Source organism: Epargyreus clarus, unplaced genomic scaffold (genome assembly GCF_041222505.1).
Source record: "Epargyreus clarus isolate Ecla_fem2 unplaced genomic scaffold, WU_Ecla_fem_2.2 ptg000015l, whole genome shotgun sequence".
Classification (NCBI taxonomy): Eukaryota; Metazoa; Arthropoda; class Insecta; order Lepidoptera; family Hesperiidae; genus Epargyreus; species Epargyreus clarus.
This window is the reverse complement of record NW_027332223.1, coordinates 16,849,741-16,871,197: the sequence shown is the minus strand read 5'-3', so window position 1 is coordinate 16,871,197 and position 21,457 is coordinate 16,849,741. Positions and strand designations below refer to the sequence as shown.

Sequence of the window (21,457 nt, the reverse complement as noted above, 5' to 3'; positions counted from 1 at the left end):
TGTAAAAATAGTGCGAATTTATCTATAGCGCGTAAGACAAATTAACTCGACGCGCCGACTGCTGAATGGGGTTGTGTTTTTTTTGACATTTATTTCATTTTTATTAACACTGGTAAAAAATGCTGTTGGTACAATCAGATCAGAAGAGGTATGCATCGAGAGATAAGGAAATCCTTGACGTATGTTCATTACATGTAACCATATTTAACGCACATATTTGTGTTACATCACATAATCTCTACGTATCTACGTCGTTAACGTTTGAACCTAACACAAAGCATCGCTTCCCGAAACTGATTGAATAGGCTCTTTACAGCCGTGTCAATATTATTCTCTAATTATTGAACTGTCTTTGATCATATCATGATATTCAACGGCAAACTTAATTAGATCCACTGTAATATATTGTTTATTGTGTTATTATTGAATTTCTCCTATCTCCGCTGACAGCCACGACGTGACGGGATCCTATTAATACAAATTGAGCAGAACTTGTGCAACTTGTTGTTGTTTCATACCTCAAGATACCTCAGGCAGGTGTCTTATATTCGTTATCTTAATTGGATCAACTTAACAATCAAACTTCTAATATCTGTAATGAAAGTACGTCCTATAATGACAAGCGAGGTATTTGCATTAAAAATTGAACGAAGCGAAGGAATCCTTCCCGTTTAATAGAAAGACAACAAAGTGATAATCAGATCCCACGGTTCGTCCGAGATCGGCATCTTTGATAGCCTTTGAAAGTGATTTAAAGTTTAAAACTCGATTGAGTGAAGGAGAGACATTTCATGGTACGGCAATCGAAGGCCGGGCGTCGGACAAACAAGCCTAGTAAACTTACCGTGAAATCGAGCAACACTACACTAGCGTAACACTCTCAGGGAGAAGAATCGGCCTGGAAACGGGCGACGAATTTAAAGTAGACGAAATTGAATGGCTCTGTAGTAAACTGAGTGATCGAATTTCAATAAAAGAGCGTCGGCGAGGAGGGCGGGCCGTCGCACCGACGTTGTTTTAAAAGGGAATGATCCAATTAATGTGCGGAATGTCCAGGGCGTAATTACACGAGCCCGCGGGGAACGCAATCGGGATGCTACTCATTACGGCGGCCGACTCGTTGACGAAAATACAATAATGTTAATTACGACGGAGTATTTATTGCTGCCGTAAATGTCGGAAATCACCCAAATAATTCCAAGTTTGATTTTCGGCTCAATTTTGTTAATTCAATATTGGAACTGCTAAAACCTAAAAGTGCTTGCTTATGTCAAGAGATTGGGTCCGTCAAAGAGAGTTTAAAGCGAAGATAAATATCAAGTCAGAAATTCTTGCAAAAATGCGAGATTTGCTACAAAAGTTTCAAAGTTAAAATTAATTTGAACAGGATTTCACATTAATCCTCCCTTTCAATGAAGTAATCTGAAAAATTGCTACTTGTAATTATTTAGAATCATCTCCTTTGTGAAACCATTTCAACTTTCATTTATTATCTATGTGTGTGGTTAATAATATTGAGTTAGTAAAGTGTAAGAGAAATTTCGAATTGTGGGTTTTGTTGCGGGACGGATGATAAGAGAAAATAGAGTACGCGTTGAAATAGCAAAGGGAATACGCGTAAGGATATCTCGGCTACTAAATCACTGTTTGAAATGGCGCCGCACATAAACGGCTTCGCACGACCGCGTGACATTTCGCGTGAAGTGATTGAGCGCTGTTGGTATTACATTACTTTCCTCAAACAATACACGCTCGGCTTTCACCGCGCGAAACTTGCCAAGCATTCGTTGCTTTCAAAGAACTCTGTCGAGATAATCCACTTTGTGTACACCGCTATCTGTGACAAGGACGGAATCCGTCATTGTCAGCAGATGGAATTCAATAAAAATATGTGGATTGAAATGTATTCTGAATCTTTCAGAAACATGTTCGTGCTTTGTCAATTGAGCATGGTTTGTATATTTTTATCTTATTAATTTTAACTTAAATTTTATATTGTTTAGATTGTTGTCGCTGCTTTAGTATCCTTATCATCCTTTTTATAGGCAAGACAGCCATTGTGCTTTTGGTATGCTCATAATTTACGTGTAAGATAGTAGTGGTAGAACACCAGGAGTCATGCCTATTTCAGTCTTATTTTATCCGTGTCAAGCGCCCCTGGTTTAAAGAGTTTAACGGAAAGGCATAGAGGCATAAGTTGGAACGCCTCGAGTAACTACGGTTCCCCTAACACTGCTAATATTAGGCAGAAATATGTATGGAGGTGTTGCCTCGGGAGTCGAATCACAATTGGTACTGTCACCTACAAAATCTTTATAATAAGCATTATGTCAATCTATTAATTAAAGGTGGACACAAATGCTCGTGTGCTAATAGCTATTTCGCTTATGACATGTGTTGTCATGAACAGAATAGATAATTATACTATGAATTTTAAGAGAAAAAATATTTTGTTTTAAGCTGTTAAATGTTATTATATGAGAGATTTTGATATTCTGAATGGATTGAATACACTTTTGTTACATACGCAATACAATATTGTAACATGAAAATAATTCACACATATTTCATGTTTTTATTTTTCAGTCCAAGAGTGTTAATATAAGAATGTATTCATCATGAAAATATATTTAACACAAGCGATGTGAAAAGCCATAAAAATGACATAAAATGTACTTCACATACGCAAACAAAGTCGCCGGCGGCGGTCATACATAGATACAACGGTTGCATCGTACTAGCAGCGTACGCGGAGCGGCAATATTCTAATGCGCCCGCAATGTCCGTAAGTGATTAGTTTCTCCATGCGGATATTATGAGATTCAGCGCACCAAACCTGTTTTCAAGCAGTAATGAGCATAATATACAATGTATGGAGAGCTTCAATGGAATGCTTCAGGTTAAAGACCACTCTCTGAAATTATTTCCTTCAATTTGACACGTAGAATTGAATAATGCTGTACGCGAGCATAATAACGAATAGTTTATTATGAGAATGCTTTATGATGCTAGTTTTTGCTGACTTTAAGTCTCATATCTCGCCTTTTGAACAGTTGTGCTTTTGAAAATTCCATCCAAGGTTGTGCATTGACGTAACTCGACTACTGTTCTATTATATTTTAAAGTGAATTACCCAATTAAATGAAAGACGTATTTTTTTTATTTTTACCACGCTTTTATTAGCTTGGGTTGTATGTATGTATGTAACGGAATCTTTGAACTCTATTTTAATAGTCTATCTTTAATTAAACAATTATCAATAACAGATGACTTATCCGAGACTCTCTAACTTAGTCCTTTGGGGTAGTAGCGTATTTAGGGCCGACCTTAGTAGGACTTTAATCTTGTCTTGTTATGAGTGGCAGAAGCCGTATACCATCAGATGGACTGCATGCTCGTTTGCTACTTGTATATAAAAACTAAATTGGACCGTGTATCGAAACACCATGAGATACCGTAATATGAACTAACATTCCGAAACTTTGAGAGGTGTTTTTGCGGCACCCCATTACGATTCCCGCAAAGCCGCTTAACTTCCACTCGATAACGACTATCTGCTGGCGCCAAAGGTGGCATTTAGTTTATCTGCACCTCTCACCTTCAGCAAGGTGCGAGGAATGGAAGCCATTAGCATTTGCACGACATTTCAATTTAAGGTCACCGCTCTTACTCTTTTTGACTTGGCATTGGCATTAGGCAAATCGATGGAGTCTCCTCAATCGATTTTTTTAGGCAATGCAACAATACTATATGCAGCTTATTTTCGCGTCTTTTGTTGAAATACATGCTGTCTTTAAGTCTTACTTTTCCTTTTGAATGATGCTTTTTAAGAAATCATTCAGGTTTGTAATGTAATTCTACTATTATTCGATTACATTGCCAGTGATAATTATTCAATCTGATCAGGGTACCTACACCAAAATATTTTTATTCAGCGCACGTTATTTACAAAACTGTTTTTCACTTCAATGAATTGCAATTCAAAGGAATCACGGCTTCACACGGTTTTTGATTTATATAACCGTGTGAAGCAACCACAATATGCACATTAATTACTTATTTTGTCAATAACCTTATTTTTTATCATCGTTGGCACTTTATTTGTTGTCCAATCACTGAGTTCCCCCCGGAACATTTAGTGAGATGTCTTAAGGTGCTCCATATTCATTGGCCGGTGAGTCGCTTACAGTTAATTAATTTACTTTGTCAGCTCCGACCGGAGTACGGTTTGCTTTCCACTGAATTTTTAATTAGCTACAGGTAAATTGAAGTGGAGAGGTATTGTGCTATATAATTATACTCGTAGTACAGTAAGATAGTGATCTAACCTTGAGTGAGAGGAGGAAATCTGAAGTAAGAAATGAGGGCTCTCCTTTTGTGGACTCATTAATTGGCCACGATGATAAATTAATTGTACAGCCACTTGTATTGTAAGATTCATTTTTCATATTAGGCAGGTTGTGATCAACCTATTATTGATCAACTCCCAGTGCTGGGTACTGGTCTTCTCTCAGAATGTGAAGGATTAGGCCATAGTCCACCGCACTGGCCAAGTACGTATTGGTAGACTTCACATACTTTTGAGTTTTTTTTTCATATAAATCTCTCAGGTATGCAGGTTTCCTCACGATGTTTCCCTTTACCGTTTTAAGCAAGTGATAATTGATTTCTAATATGCACATTACTTTGAAAAATCATAGGTGCATGCCTAAGGTTTCAACCTCGGACGCCTCGTTCGAGAGGCTGAGTTTCTAAACCACTAGGGTATCACTGCCTTATTAGGCAGATAAATCCTCTTAAATATTCTCAAGCTTACACTTTAGTCCATGAATACGTGTCAGTCAATACGAACAAAAGTTTAGCTTTAGTCTATTATTCCTACGATCTACAGATTAGAAGCACTTGTTACCCCTTAGGACTAAGTTGGATCGATGCAGCTAAATTCCAGCATTACACTATAACTAATGGTCTGTATTTTGTCTGTGCGAAACGTAGTTATGTATGAAAATGTGTCATTAAATTCTACTAAAATTATTAGGCAGTGTTATACGTGTGTACATTGGAAGTACTTTAACGAAGCTAGCTTACCAACAACAGTGAGATTGTATCTGAAGCTGGTGGTCTGCGTGTTGCGGAAGTCGACCCGGCAGCGGTAGACGCCCTCGTCGCGGCGCTTCACGTCGCGCACCAGCAGCGCGGCGGGCGGCGGCGACGTGTTGAAGTGCGCGCGCGGACCGAACACCTCGGGCGCGGACCAGTGCCGCGCTTCTGATAGATGCTTGCCGCGGACGTCGAAGCTGCAACAATGTATAGCATGTTAGGACCAGTATCGAAGTATAAGTTGGATGCAGGAATGACAGGTTTTGTTTTTAGGGTTCCGTACCCAAAGGGTAAAAACGGAACCCTATTACTAAGACTCCGCTGTCTCTCTGTCTGTCACAGGGCTCTATCTACTGAACCGTAATAGATAAACACTTTAAATTTTTAAGAGTATGTATAAAGGTGGTCGCTATAATAACAAATACTAAACATCAAAAAGTTGAAAATAAATGGGGGTCGCCATGCAAGAAACCGATATTTCTTGACGTTTATCACTTTTACTAATGAACCGTAACAGGTAGACAGTTCATAACATACTAAAAATAAAAAAAATGAAAATGTTGGTGGTAATGAACCCTCCGTGTGCAAGTTCGACTTTCACTTGGCTAATTATTATATGCAGTAAATGAGCATCAATCCACCGGATGTTAAGTTGTCACTGCTGCCCGTCTGTATCTAATCCATACAGAGCAGTGGTTCTACCTGAAGCTGATCATTGATGTTGCTACTCCTGAGGACTATTATGATCGCCTCTAATGTAAATCAGTCGTCACTGACATTTCTGAAGAGTTTCACGTTAGAAATTAGTGCAGCGGTGGTACACAACCCGTTGAACCATATTGGTTCTACCGGGCTTCTACCAAACAAAATGACTAGGAATACGATGATATTGCGGAATTTACTCTGTTTCTATTAGTTTTCATTTAAAACACAGGTTATAGCGATTGAAATAGTAGAATGAATACTTGAGAAAACACTACGACACATCTCTTAATTTAATCCCTTAGTCAGCACTAATGATATTCATGAGAACACAGGTACTGGCACTACTCTAAGTCGCTTGGTATTTCAGATATAGCTCTGATTAATTAAAGCGCAAAAAAGACAGAAACTCATGTGATTTGGAGTGACACAATGAAACTAATTCACTTAAAACTATCCCGAATGCAGCAACAAACAATTTAATAAATTACGCCGTTCTAATTCCATCCCAAACTTGTTCATTTAATTAAGAACTGTGAAGATTCACTCTGTGGTGTACGATTACTAATTTAGTTGTTACTAAAGTTTTCAGCTTATTTTAAATTAAATTTATTACTTTAAATTAAATACTGTACAATTTAATCTTGAACGCGGTGGATGTTTATAATTTTAGAAGGTTAACTTATTTATAGGCTTAATTTTTTTGTTTTCTTTTAGACACCGAAGTCAATTATGTATTTTTAATTTCAACGTTATAAGTCTTCATATACATTAACACTGTGCTACTATATCTAGTATTTTAAAGCGGCGTCGGCGGGAATATTTTGTAGGGCAACAAGATTTAAATACAATTAAAATTCATAGTCCCTGGAGTTTCACGGTGAGTCTATGAAAAAGGTTTAGAGATTTAGTTGCTTTTGTTTAAAAATGTAAATTCTTTTATTAAATAAAATTTCAAATATATTACATGTATACTTCACTTTTACTATACTTTGTCACAGTCTCACTGATTTTACTGTAGATAATATAAGTTTGTGATAGCGAATGATAAATTTAGGTTTTTCAGGGTTTAATATTTGTGAACTTATCTAAAATCAGCTTTTTGTTAATTTATAAGGAATTTGTTTTTTAAACAATACTTTTAATGAATCGTCTACTTTAAATGTACAAATCAGTTATAAATCAATGTAGAAAAATGTATTATAAAATTATAAAAAGGTATAATAGTATTTATCGGAAGCGAGCGTGGTAGCCGTCGGCGGCACTGACGGCGTCGCCGCAAACCGCACGCCGCCGCGACGCGCGACATATTGCTGCATTTGAAATGTATTACATACGTTAAATAAGGTTACAGTTACTGTGGGTGTAGTTTTTGTATAATCTACTCGTAAGAAGTGTTGGAATTAGGAGCTTCCAGGACCCAGTTATAGCCTTCTAGCTAGAAACTCGGCCTACCAATGCCATGTGATTTTTTAAAGTATAGTTCGGTCCGCATTAAAAATGTAGTAACACTGCCTAAGGATATGGGCTAAACTCTTCTCACTCTAAGAGGATACCATACTCAGCAATGGGACTGTAATAGGTAGAGGATGAAAAAAATTAAATCAGTTACCTTAACCCTATTTGCAATTGACTACAATTGTATCTATAGGAATCTACGAAATATTCTGAAACATTAAATCTTATGTATACGTATGTAGAGCCTACATGTAACTATTACTCAAAACGCTATAAAACATTCCCGTCAAGCCTAACACAATACGGCCAGTACAATGAACTTTTACAGCGCAGTAAGAGTAAGTTGGAGGCTGATAGCGACTCGCGAACAATGCTCGTTATCACGTGTGTCATGACGCGGTGCCTATCACTATTGTGCGGCGTGATGTGTATTGATGGACCTTAATGTCTGCCATTTAATATTACAATCGTTCACGCACTATATAGTCACTGAAAAGCGATAGAGCGTACACCTGATTCAGTATCAGCATACATCACAGACAGAGAAAAGTCTTTAGCACTGTCAACTGAGACATAAAAGCTGTGGTACATTTTTCATATTAATTAATAACATTGGATTTATCTTTTTACCTGATTTCAAGTAAAGTAAAAGAAGGTGCAACACCTTAAACGTTAACTTGTGAAGTTATCCACGGGTACATATATACTAAGTACTAAGGGATTTGAAAGGAAGAGTCACAAAAAATATTATGACGTAGTAGTAACTTATTTTCGTGTCCCAAATATATATAAAAAAAATATGTGTAAAAAAACGAAAAAAATGTTTTTACGGACGCTCGTTCGTAAATAAATTCACACATCATAACGTCAAAAAAACAAGGTAATATTTTGTTTTCCAACACTCTGCCACCTTGCGCAGGGCTCGTGACGAACGGCACACGTCACTGAGGATCTTGTGAGGGATTTAAAATAGATCGAAAGCGTAGGTGCGAATCCGCGGCGACGGCAAGAGGGAGCTTAGGAACTCCGACTTGTGCAGTGATTGAAAACATTTTTTTGCTTCCAAAAATCGAGCAAATTCTATGGCATGATCTTTTTTATATAGGAGTAGCAGACGAACGTACAGTCCACCTGATGATAAGTGACTACTGCTGCCCATGGACATCTGTAGTCGATCCCATATAGGATAAGATTTTCCTGTATGATCTGAGGTCGGCCACAGATGCGCCGCTACTCCTGAAGACTAACCTGGAACGGCTCGGAAGAATAGATCTCCCTTACCACACCCTTCAAACCAAATCAAAGTACCGCTTAACGCTTCTGTTATGAGGCCGTGGCGGAAGTGCCACCGGAGTCGAACCACAAAGTGTTCTACCACCTTCTTTATCATGCCTTAATATTAATTCTCTATTCTTACTCGTATAGTCATACGCAACATACATATGATTGAAATCATTTTGGAAACTTTACGTGAGACATTTAATTACGCTCAAGGACTTAAATTAATATAAACTAAAACAAGATATGATCTAAACTTGTATGATATCATATAAAGCAGACATATTAATGTGAGGCTAGTCTAAAACTTAGGCAACTTAGTCGTGCGAAGCAACCACACCTCTGCAATTGAGCTCACGTAGTATTTCTTTATTATTTTAGATCAGAAATAGATATGAAAAGGTTTTAGGATATGTATGATTCGACTGGGGAGGTTACACCGCCTCACTTATCTAGCATGAACTTAGATAATTAAGCCATAATTATCTAAGAGCGTGAAGCAGGTTTTACGTTTTGCTGGAAGAGTGTGGGGATGCCGGCTGAGGTACTTATGAGGCAACCATCTTCTCATCACTCTCAGCGGTGGCAGCTATGGCTTCAGGTAGAACCCCTGTTATATATGGAGTTGGTTAGAGATATCCATGGGCATTTGCCATCGGGTGGATTGCATGCTTATTTGCTGCTTTCATTGCATGATAAATATGTGAAATGTGGTAATAAAAATCGTGGTAATAAACATCTTCAAATCGACCACAGGCTTGTTATACTTATAACCTAATTTTCATGTATGTTTCTCTGCATATTTTTCTTATCAAAACTCAAAATACAATGGAACTACTTATTTATTATTTTTGTACAAAATAAAATATTTCAAAATTACCGAATCCAACTAACTCGTACAAATACGTGATTATATCTGATAAATATTCAAATTGCTAATTAGAATTTAGACTGCTTCGTTAATTAAGCCCGATTGAATAATTCGGTGGATACATATCTAAATTGTGTAATTATAGTCAAAGTAACCCTCGAGGTGAATGCGGTATTATGATGAAGTGTGCTCTGCGTCTTACTTAAATTCTCCCACGATTTCGAGGTTTGGGAGATTTGATTAGAAAACCACATATTTGTGTTTGTGATACACCCTCTGATGTATTACAATCATAATATTATAACTTTATTAGGATATGTGTTTTCTTTGGATATTAAGATTTTTAAAAATACAGAAATTTATTACAAGAAGCTCCTCAACAATAATAATAAAAATATTAATATTATGAATGAATGAATATGAATAAAATGAATGAATGAACGATTGTTGTCTTTTTCGAATGTGGCTTTTCCGATTAAGCAAAAATATTTATTTTCTAAAATTAAATATTGTTTTTTATGAATGTGGCACGCATTACACAATCACTAAACGGGCGTAACCTCAAAGCGGCTTAAAAAGAGATCAAGTCAAGAAGAAAAACAGTACCGATACAAAAAATCTGAAACACAGTTTAGTCGAGATTAAATTCCGCGCCCCGAGACACCGGTAATCCTCTTAAATCAATAGAAAACGTCTATTTTTCATCACGAACTCTTAATTTTTTATGCGAAGCTGGTTTGGAGAAAAATTGAGCACTTTCTCTTGATTTTAATAAACTCGCTCCACCTCCCCGCTGAGCTTTTTCAACAGAAATTAGCGTAATAAAAACAATTTTCGGATGTTTTTATCGTTTACAAAGATGCCTCTCGTAAATAATCTCGTTGGCCGCTATAATTTTCCGAGTGCTTCGGACAGCAAGAATTCAAATTTAACATCAGATATCTGGAATTTAATAAACGGCCGAATAGACGACTCGCGATTTCCTTGTAGACTGTAATTTTATTTAAACATTATTTATAATGACATTAAGATAACCTTGGTAGTGCTAATAATAAAAGAAAAGTATATTAAGTTTTGAATCCAGGTAAATAGATATAGAGATTTAGCTCTCTTAGGTATTTTGTTCACTTCTGTTTGTTCACTTCTCTTTCTTTTTATAGTATTATAATATTGTTTATGGATAAATATACCTTATGAAATAATCGAAAAAAATGCATAATTCTGAAATAATTAAATAACATTTGTTTTCAATAATATCATCATGCAATAGTAACGTTTTTATGAAACTAATCCTAATTCGTAGCTTAATGAATAAGTATCATTATAATTATTCTAGCATAACAAAGCAGCCAAGAACACACAATTTTTCAGCATCATCTTACAAAATATTCACGCAAAATACGGTCCCATTCATCACAACGGGACTTGAGGGTCCATTGTGACCCCAACCCCCATAAATGCTCAAGTTTTAAATACTCAACCTCGGTTTCAAGGGTGTTAGTTTCGGGGACCGCGGCCGCCATTAAAATAAACAAGACCCATATTAACGGCGCCCCTCCCATTCATCATAAACCTCACACGCCCCGTGATTCAACGCGTTTACGCGGAAAATTCAAAAACCAGCGAAACGCCAGTAAGCGCTGCCTCGAACATGGTTATAAGTTCCGTATGTATTGTCTTCTCTGTTGTATTTCTAAAGTGTAGATAAAATTAAACAATTACGAAAACACGTTTCTTAGCAGGTAAAAGCAGGTGAAATAACACTGGTGAGACTTGTATTTTTTATAATCTAGAAGTAGCCACCGAGCGTAGTCCACCTGACGGTAAGTGATCAATGCCGTCCATGGAGATGTATCATCTATTATAGATAAGATTAGAGTCCTACTTGAGATCGACACAGAGAGAGAATATGGGTAGCGGCGTGTTTTCCAAGGTTCTCCATGCATTTACTATTGTTAAGTACCATTCACTGTATTTCTATTTATGTAAAGGGTTTAAGCTACTTTCACCGGAACCCTACACCAGCGACTGCATAATCATAAAAGGGATTACCGCAGTAAAATATACCGCCGTAGGTTATGCTGTTCGCAAAGACCTTTTATTTTCACGCAGATTGCCTTCCCGGAAGTAATGATGACAGACATTGTTTTTACTGTCGCGAGAAACGATCAAATAAACATATTAAAAAGATAGAGACGTGCGTATGTTTATGTGGATTTTAGGGAAGTTTTATTTATTATTTGTAATGTCATATGTAATGCTATAAATGTTAACTTAAGGAGCCCTGTTTTTTATACATTTATTTACATGTTTTATATTAAAACTAGTTTTTGCCCGCGGCTACGCCCGCGTTTAAAAGAAAATAATATAACATACTAACATACATAAAACTGAAAATTCATACCTTAACTTTGCTAAAGATCATCACTTGATCAAATGCATATTTACGATTCAATCCCTACTAATATCGATTAAAATAATCGATATTTTGGGTCCAAAAGATCGATTCTCCGATTAATCGATCTTAGATCGCACATCCCTAGTTCCCGTGGGATTTCCGGGATAAAAACTATCCTATGTCGATTCTCTGATATTAGGGTCTCAGACTATCTTTGTACAAAATTTCATTAAAATCGGTTCAGAGGTTTGGGCGTGAAGAAGAGACAACCAGACAGACAGACAGACAGACAGACAGAAAGACAGACAGACAGAGTTACTTTCGGATTTATAATATTAATAAGAATGTATTTTTTTTTATAATATAGAATTAGCAGACGAGCATGCCATGGACATCTGTTATCAACCTCAGATAGGATTAGATATTCCTACCTGAGGTCGGCCACAGATGCGCTGCTACCCCTGAGAACTAAGCTGGAACGCCTAGGAAAAGTCTGTCTCCCTTACCACACCCTTCAAACCGGAACACAGCCGCGCCTAACACTGCTGTATTAGGTAGAAATAGGTGTGGCGGTGGTGCCGCCGGAGTCGAACCACAAAGGGTTCTACCACCTTCAAATGTATGTATCTTTTAATATCTAACTAAAATCATTATTTTATTTCAGAGTCGGCAGCAGATTGCCCAATTTTAATGACGACAAACAACGGTAATATTAAATATTTACTTCGCGTTATTATTACATTTTTAGTAATGACGAGATTGTTTAATATCAGCTCATAAGCTGATGCTTCCGTATATATTTTGAAATTAATTGTTTGTTGAAAACAAAATAATAAAACATTAATCTATACAAAAAAATCTAAGTAATGAAATTTCGCTCTCACATAGAACTACTTCTAATATAAAAACACAACAATTTTAACGGGTTTTGTTTCCTTCTTGTCTATTTTCTGGTGTAATAAACTTATGCGTATTTGTTTTTGAAACATGTTGGTAAAATATATAGAGATAGATAAAAAATCTATACTTATATTATAAAGAGTTTTTGTTTTAACTTAATTTGTTTGTTTGTAAGGGCTAATCATCGAAGTAATCTAAGTAATGAAAGCTACACTATTCAGGAGTGCTGCAGGCTATATTTTATTATGATTGAACAAAAAGCGAAGCCGCCGGTATTGCTAGTCAAAAATCAAGAAGTTGAAAACAGTACTATGTACATTTTCTTTAAAGCCCAAATTTAATTTAAACCAATAAAAGAGCGCCAAATGAAATATAAATAACAGATAATATTTTATAAATGTTTTGGTCTAAGAAACAAACATGTAAGAGGGGGTTATTCGGAAAGTGTCACCGGTAAGGAGCCCCCCGGGAGCTGGGGCTGAACAGGCGTCATGTTTAAATTTGCAATTCGCGCAACACTTCCCCCTTACTGACGCTCCCTCCATATTTGATAAACAAACACAAAAAGACTAAGGGTGTTTATGAAAAAATCAAGAAGTTGAAAGCAGTACTGTGTACATTTTTTTTAAAGCCAAAATTTAATTTAAACCAATAAAAGAGCGCCAAAAAATATAAATAACAGATAATAATTTCTGTGTCTTATCAATTTACGCCTATTATTTATAATCGATCTATCTACTTTGTTGCCTACGAAATTTAATAATAGGTAAAAGCTGTCTTTCGATAGGTAAAACATTGAAAAGATTAATTATGAATAAAGGACGTTTATGTGAAGGATATTTCTAAAATATCATATAGGTATACAACAATTTCATGATATTATTTTCCATCAGAAGACGCACTGGAAGAACAGCAAACAAAACTGTCATAAAAGTACTTAAAAAGGAAAAAACAAGCACCAAACTCTCAACCTCTTTCGTATTTGAAGTCGAAGTAGGATCTTAATAAAGAGAAATTTCATATGTTCCTACCTTCGAGCCATTACTGAGGAGCTTTTTATATGCGTACTTACACATAGCAAAAACCATGAATAATAAAAGGGAATGCGAATCGATTGTAATATGCGTATTTCCTTTATGTAGACAAACAAGGCTTTGAAGTGCCGCCAGGGCGTTCCTTTCATGTACTTACATGACTGTAACGTAATGTCAATGGGCACAATTTGACGATTTCATTTGCAAAAGGTTTTTAAGTATTCAGCTCGGAAATACAACTCTTGTACTGTCAAATAGTCGAGCAATGATAAGTCTCACTTGGTTATGTTCAGGTAAGATTTTTTATATACTTTATTTACTTAATATAAAAGTACCAAATGCGAGTGTAGTCTATCTGATGTTAAGTAACTATTGCCACTCGACAACATATTTTGTAATCAACCCCAGAGAAGATCCTTCTGAAGAAGAGCCCGTACCACATTTAAAGCAAAACGTAGCTTTTTTGGCTAATAACAAGTGTTAAATTGCTAGGCAAAATTAGGCGACCGAGAAGCCTCTATATTCGAACGAAAAGGGATTCATCCACCTTCAGATAGTGACCGTGGCTGACTACGTTGACCATAGACATTAATATAAAAATGCATCTACTTTTGAGCGCCTAATTCCCAGGCATGTAGGTTTCTTCCATATTCACCACAAATGAAAATATATTTGTATATAAAAAGTATACTCAGTGTTTGTAACCCAAATAGCGTAAAATGAGAACAACGTTCGAGCGCATTCAATTTTCCCCGCACGTACATTTTTAATTCCATTTTCGTCTTCAATCAAGAGCACCACTAAAATTTGGTAAAAGGTAAATGTTACGAATATTTTTGTTCGCAAAAAAACGTTAACATTCAATATTTGCAATAACTGTGTTTATATTTATATTTATTGATATTTGATAAGTTACGTTATATTAATTAAAGTTAAGTTTGTTTATGCAGCTTTTGCCTTTTTTGATAAAATATTAGACTCTTTATTTTCGATATATTTTAAAAAATATTATAACATTAATTTTATTGGAGATTGGTATCCACATGAACGATTTTATCATACATCATAATATTATAATGACAACGATTATTTGTCTTACGAAAGTGTTGTCGTGCGCGTGCCGTGAAATATAACGGACCTATGTAATTGATTCAATCCTGATTTTTCCTACAAAAATCCTCATTAAGTAACTGTTTGTTTGTTAAAATCAAAGTTCAAATCAAATAAAATTTTTTATTCAAAATAGGTTCTTTACAGATCACTTTTTGAATGTCAAAGCAACTACCACCACTTCACAAGGTGTTTCGTTATGGAGAATAAGCGGCGAAAGAAACTCCATAACACACATCTTTTAATAAATTTTGTTTTTTTTTTATTTTTTGTTAGTTAATTGTTAGTTAATAGTAAGGTAATTGTTGAAGGCTGCTGAAGAAATGTAAAGTGTTTTTCGGTTGCCTGATACTTTCGTATGTTATAGGATAAAATGTGTTTTTTTATAAAATTAAAAAAAAAAACTATTATTTTGATAAACTATGTTTACCGTCGTCCCATCGTCGTCATTTTGAAATATCAAACATATTTTAATATTCCGCAACATCGATATACTACTAATGTCATTGTTTCGTAAATATTTTTTACTTTTTAATTCCAGCGTAAAAATGGGTATGAAAGACAGCCGTCAATTTCTATTAGCATATACTCGTAGTAATACTGTTGAATAGAGAGTGAAAAAATATATTGTACTCGTATTATTTCACCGTAATATTCCCCGGACTCTGTCAAGTCTGACAACGGATTCCGCAAAGCTAAAGAGTTTACGCCGACTTATAAATTCAGCAAAGAACCCACAAGGAACAAGTGGCAGTGTAATACATATATTTGTGGAAATAAAGACGGATTACTAGATACGTCACGACCCGTCACGTCCGTCACGTTAGCGTATAGGCGCGGGTCGCTTCTGCCTTACTGCGTGGCAAATTGTCAAAGAGCCGTTCGTATTATTATTTGACACTGGATTTCGTCTGTGATCATTGCTTTGATAAAATATGAGAAACTATTTCCCTTTGAGCGTATGTATACTGGCAACCTAAAATATTTTGTTGCATACTTTCACGCATCGTGTTTGAAAATGTCTGGTTAACGTGATATACAGCTTCGAAGAACAAGTTGAGTCGTATTCATATTTTAGTTTAAGTATAATGCTTGTTTGATAAAATATGAGAAATTATCTTTACACGTTTAGTGATAACCAAAAATATTTCAACTATTGCCATTAGAGAAATATTTTCTAAGCGCCGTTTGTTAAAATATCACCTTCTTAAGTTCATAATAAATCATTTCGTTCTTTTTGAAGTTGTTTGAACATTAACAAATGTTATACAGACATTGTTTTGCTGCCGGATACGTATTTTAGTGCTTGTTTGGTCCTGATGACCTACTTTTTTTCATTATCTTCGGCTTTTTTCGCTGAAAAGATAGAAGATCGATTTATCACACTTCGATTCGAATCCATTTTTTTCGGAAAGACTAGCCATCCCTACTCGTCGTTTTGCGTCTGATGGCGGTGGGCGGCAGTCACGCGGAATGCGGGATGAGACACGGTCTCGGGGGGAAATAAATACAATGTGGATCTGGTAAAAATATATGAAGCCCTAGTGCATATGAATGCTAGAATGAAAAGGTACCTGTAAAGTTGAGTGAATTGATTGAATAGATTATTAATGCTGAATTGCAGTTTGTTTTGTTTTTGTATTGTAAGTACACTTATGATCATATAATGCATATACCAGATAAGGATATCACAATGTATCACGTTAGCCAAAAGCACATTCAGGTATTTTTTTACTAGTTCATTTCCATAGATTAGTAAAGATTACTCACTCCTAACAAGAAAATGTCACCAGTTTTGACAATTGAAATTGTCACTGTCATCTATTTTCTTGTTTGAAAAATGTTAACAAAATGTAGTTTTTAGATCAGTTACGAATGAAACGATATTTCTCCACAATTTTTCTTCGATTTCGTGTTTTTGCACCACATAACTGCGCATGTCAGCATTGTATCGCGTAAATTACACCATGACAGCCATTAAGGCTGACAGAATTGACAGCCGTTTAAGTCATTTAATGGCTTCCTTCAATTAAGGCGGTGAGATATCTATACTTCATTTCCCACATGTTTTAGAAGTTCATTTTTTAAGACCTCTCAGACACGTACGGTGCCGCACGATGTTTCCTTATTGTTAAAGCAAGAGAAAACTAACACCTAATAAGCACAAATCTTTGCGAGGTCGAGTTTCAAACACTGGGACAGTTATGTTGACAACGATTATTTATAATTTTATTTTACGCGGATTCTAGGTAATTTTACATTTCTATTACTTATTTTATTAAACAACACATTAAAAGGCTGTCACAGAAGCGTTTCTTGGCCACTCCATCAAGCGGCGACTGCGGCCGCTCCCCCGGACGACCTCAGCGTGCACGCGAACCTCGCTCTTCCGTGCTGGGAATTGGGACCCTAATTGAATACATCCTACGTCTTACCAACCCTTGTCTGTTTTGAATGAAATAAGAGTGCTTTGAACATAATAGTTACACTCTAAAAAGGTTATACATTCAGGAAAATGCCCAAATCCTTACTAATATTATAAATCCGAAAGTAACTCTGTCTGTCTGTCTGGTTGTCTCTTCTTCACGACTAAACCACTGAACCGATTTTAATGATTTTTTTTTTAAATATAATCTGAGGCCTGAGAACGGACATAGGATAGTTAAATCTCACGGGAACTAGGGATGGCGATCTTAGATCTATTAATCGGAAAATCGATCTTTTGGACCAAAAAAATCCATTATTTCATTCGATATTAGTAAGGATTGAATCGTAAACTATGCATTTGATCAAGTGATGATCTTTAGCAAAGTTGTTGTCCATGAGCCCACGAAGGTTCCAGAGTTCGTACAACCAATTTTCGCCAGATGGTGCCACTGTCGTTCCAATGAAGGTACGAATTTTCTGTTTTATGTATGTTAGCAGTGATAGCCGTGATAGCCTAGTGGTTAAGAAACTCGGCCTCTCGTTCGAGGGGTCCGAGGTTCAGATCCCAGGCATGCACCTCTGATTTTTCAAAATTATGTCCGTATTAGAAATTAATTATCACTTGCTAAACGGCGAAGGAAAACATCGTGAGGAAACCTGCATACCTGAGAGATTTATAAAAAAAAGAAATCTCAAAGCTATGTGAAGTCTACCAATACGCACATGGCCAGCGCGGTGGACTATGGCCTAATCCTTCTCATTATGAGAGGAGACCCGTGCCCAGCAGTGGCACAGTAATGGGTTGATGATGTTTGTTAGTATGTCATATTATTTTCTTTTGAACGCAGGCGAAGCCGCGGGCAAAAACTAATAATAAAGTACAATATACACCTACTTGTTATTTTGTGCAGAATTTGACATAATAAATTACTGTAATATCTGTAAAAGGTAAACCAAAAATTACTCATTCATTTTATCAAACCCAATAAACTTTATAAAACAGCACTAAGAATAATCCCATTGTTATTTACGGTCCTTAGGCCGAGGCGCTTATCCGTGCGCGTTTAATTTTGTTCGCAGGAATTCTTAATATTTTGGGGATAAAATGTAGCCTATATCACTTATAGGCCACTTTTTCCCCAATTGCTATAAAGCAGCCGGGAGTCACGCGCGGCAGCTCCATCATGCGGTAACGCCGTCCCCGAGGGGCGCGCATCCCGCACGCGACCTTCGCTCTTCCGCGCCGGGGATTGGGACCCTAATTGAATACATCGACCCTTGTCTCTTTTGAATGAAATAAGAGTGGAATTTTTTGATCGCTTGCGATTTTTTTTAGAATATAAAAGTCCCATGTCAAGTTTACTCGCAGGTAGCGATTGATGTAACTTTCTAAAAAACTTCGTAAACGTCTAACTCTTTAATATATAGTAAAATAAATATCTAATAAAAATACCTATTCATAATCGCCCACTATTAATAAGCAATCTATTGATTTGCCTTCAAAGGTTATTGACCTTGTCAAATTATTGAATTTGACAATTTCTTAATACCAGACATTGTCAAATTTTGACTGCTGGTAGCTAAAATTTGAAAATATTGAGTATTTATAGGAGAGCGTTTACTACGCGGGTATTCTAAACTTCTTGTTGAAAACTTTACTATCATAGATATACTACCTACTAATATTTATTAGTGGTATATCTATGTTTACTATATATTATCCCGCCATGCAATTTCACAAATGCAAAGCAAATAAATTCTACCATTTATCTACCTATAAAACCACTATTGTTTGAGAAAACCTCATAAAATTACATTATTTCGATACGAGAACAAAATGTGTATTTACCGATGGTTATTTTGCTTCGCAATGACAAGTCACATCTGTTCGAACAATGGCGAACATCTGAATATTGTAATATTATTTCTGTTCTTTAATATTGCTTTGTGAATATTATATTTCTGACGACGTACTTATTCTCGTAGTATTGGCATGCGCTCGAGCAAAAACATTATAATAGTACCTACATACGTTTCTATTGTTTGATGTTAAATAATAAATACTGCCATATCTTTAGGTAAGCTCTAAGAAGCAACGCGAGCTCCGTAATATGAAATTGATGGTAACCATTGGGAAACAATTTTGTATCAAGAGACGCATAACTTTACTTTGGAAATATTCATTCACCACCAAGATGGAATATAAGTAAAAACTGTTTATTTTTAAAGGAGACTTTTATTGTATTAAGTGGTAAAAAAGTTTTTTTTACGTCGTTGTATGTAATACACACATAGTATTTATGTGTTGTAAATTTTGACCTAAACCTGTATGGCGAAATTTTCTTAACAAATATTGACAGGACTTTCACAATACGGGAGGAATTACAGGCCACGTCTTACCCCAAAAATTAATAGGGCTTTCGCGTAAAAAAAAAAATACTGCACGCGGATGAACATATCGTTTAGTGCAAGCAAACGCTTCTTCAATAAACGTTAACTGCTCCCTATTTTTGATCTAGCACAATGAGATTCATCCTCCGAGCGCACTAGGTTTTAAAGGCCATGTTTAGGTGTAGACCGCCTGCAGCGCCGGTCTATCGCGCACTCAACCTATTTGTGTAGTGCCCTCGAAACCGACAAGCACCGTAATGCCTCGTTGAATCGCAACGAGTACTCGCCCCAGTAACTCCGCTCGAATAGTCCTGATGGATAAAAATCAAAGGAAGTTTGGATGCTTGAGTGCTTTCGTGAATAGATTTAGGTTAAGATCATCAAGCTCTTTTGATGGACTTCTTTTAAAATATGTGCAGAGAATAAGGGGCTGCGCTGTATATTTTATTCACGTGAACTAATTTTCTTCGGTTAATAGCTGTAAATTTGATTTTGTACTCTTATTTATCTTTAAGTAAAAGTCGAATATTATTTTATATTTTACAACTTTTCTTAATAATAATTAAAGAGAACGCTCATTAAAAGTTTTTATGGAAGACATATTTTTTTAATATTATTAAATATTTAGTTTATTCTTACTGACGCTGCATTATTGGCTGTCATTTTTGCGACGTAGATAGGTCCAATTGACCAAAATTCTAATTTGTAATCATTAATTATTAAAAAAATATTTTATAATTCTAGTAGAACCTTTTCGCAACTTAACCCTTTCCCATCAAAGGCGTTAAGTGAAAACGAGGCATAAGACATCGGCCTATGATTCATTACCCACGTACCGTCGGCCGGGCTTCCGGTCGCGATTTATGGCCTTCGAAACATTTGCCTACGAAGCCTCCGCAGTACAGCCTACACGATACCACTTCCGCTACTCGTAATAAACGTGAGTGTATGATTTAACATGGCGCGGCTTTGCATTTTGTGAACACCTACTTACTAGTAACTTTTAAAATATTCCTTTGTTGCTATTTTGTATTAGATGCGATATTGCATTCGATATGCAATAAATAATAAGATTTACGAGTAATACAAGAGTTGTTATGAACAAGAGTTGTTTTGAGAAGTTGCATTTACACGTAGAGGTTCAAGTTCGGTTGTTTTGGATCGGAATTATTGTGTACTCGTCGATGTGTGTATGTGACAGGTACACTGGGAATTCAAGTGCTCTTTTTCTATCTACGATAACTCAGTAAAAATCTAGCAGTTATTTATTAAAATTAAAACAGAAACACAATAAAAACGTGCAATCATTCAAAATCTGGGTTTTCAAGACTTTGTAAACTTTATCGCCTAAGAGGGCTCAGAGGTAAATTTGGTGCTGTCATATAATACTCTATTATTTTGTCTAATTGTACGTAAATTAAGAATACTCTGCCAAAACTCCTAGGGAAATCAAAGCATCTAGGCACATAATTATGTGTTGTGTACCTATACTCAACACAACATTATAAAACATTCATTCTACAGTTGGGACATAGTACCCCAATCCTATTAGCTAAAACAAGTAGTAAGCATGTCTAAATTCCTGCGTGGTACATTTTCATAGCATAATGAGTTTCGTAAGAGCCAGCTCAGCTAAACTCTCTACACAGCTTAGAACTTACCGCAGATTAGTGCAGATAGGGAATGCATAGGACTTACTCTGTAAAGTGAACCGGGCCGGTGGGACAAAGGATATACAACTAGTTCTAGCTCGAGAATTCGTTAACATGCACATTGCACATATAATTA

At 36.0% G+C, this 21,457-nt stretch overlaps 1 protein-coding gene across 1 annotated transcript in view; it reads right to left on the bottom strand.

Annotated features, from left to right (window-relative positions):
- The window catches only part of side-II (sidestep II transmembrane protein), a 544,775-nt gene that overhangs the window by 198,539 nt on the left and 324,779 nt on the right, over positions 1-21,457 (bottom strand). Inside the window, exon 4 of the mRNA XM_073081158.1 lies at positions 5,089-5,297. Coding sequence (XP_072937259.1) covers positions 5,089-5,297 — 209 coding nt within the window. The remainder of the gene's footprint in view (positions 1-5,088; positions 5,298-21,457) is intronic.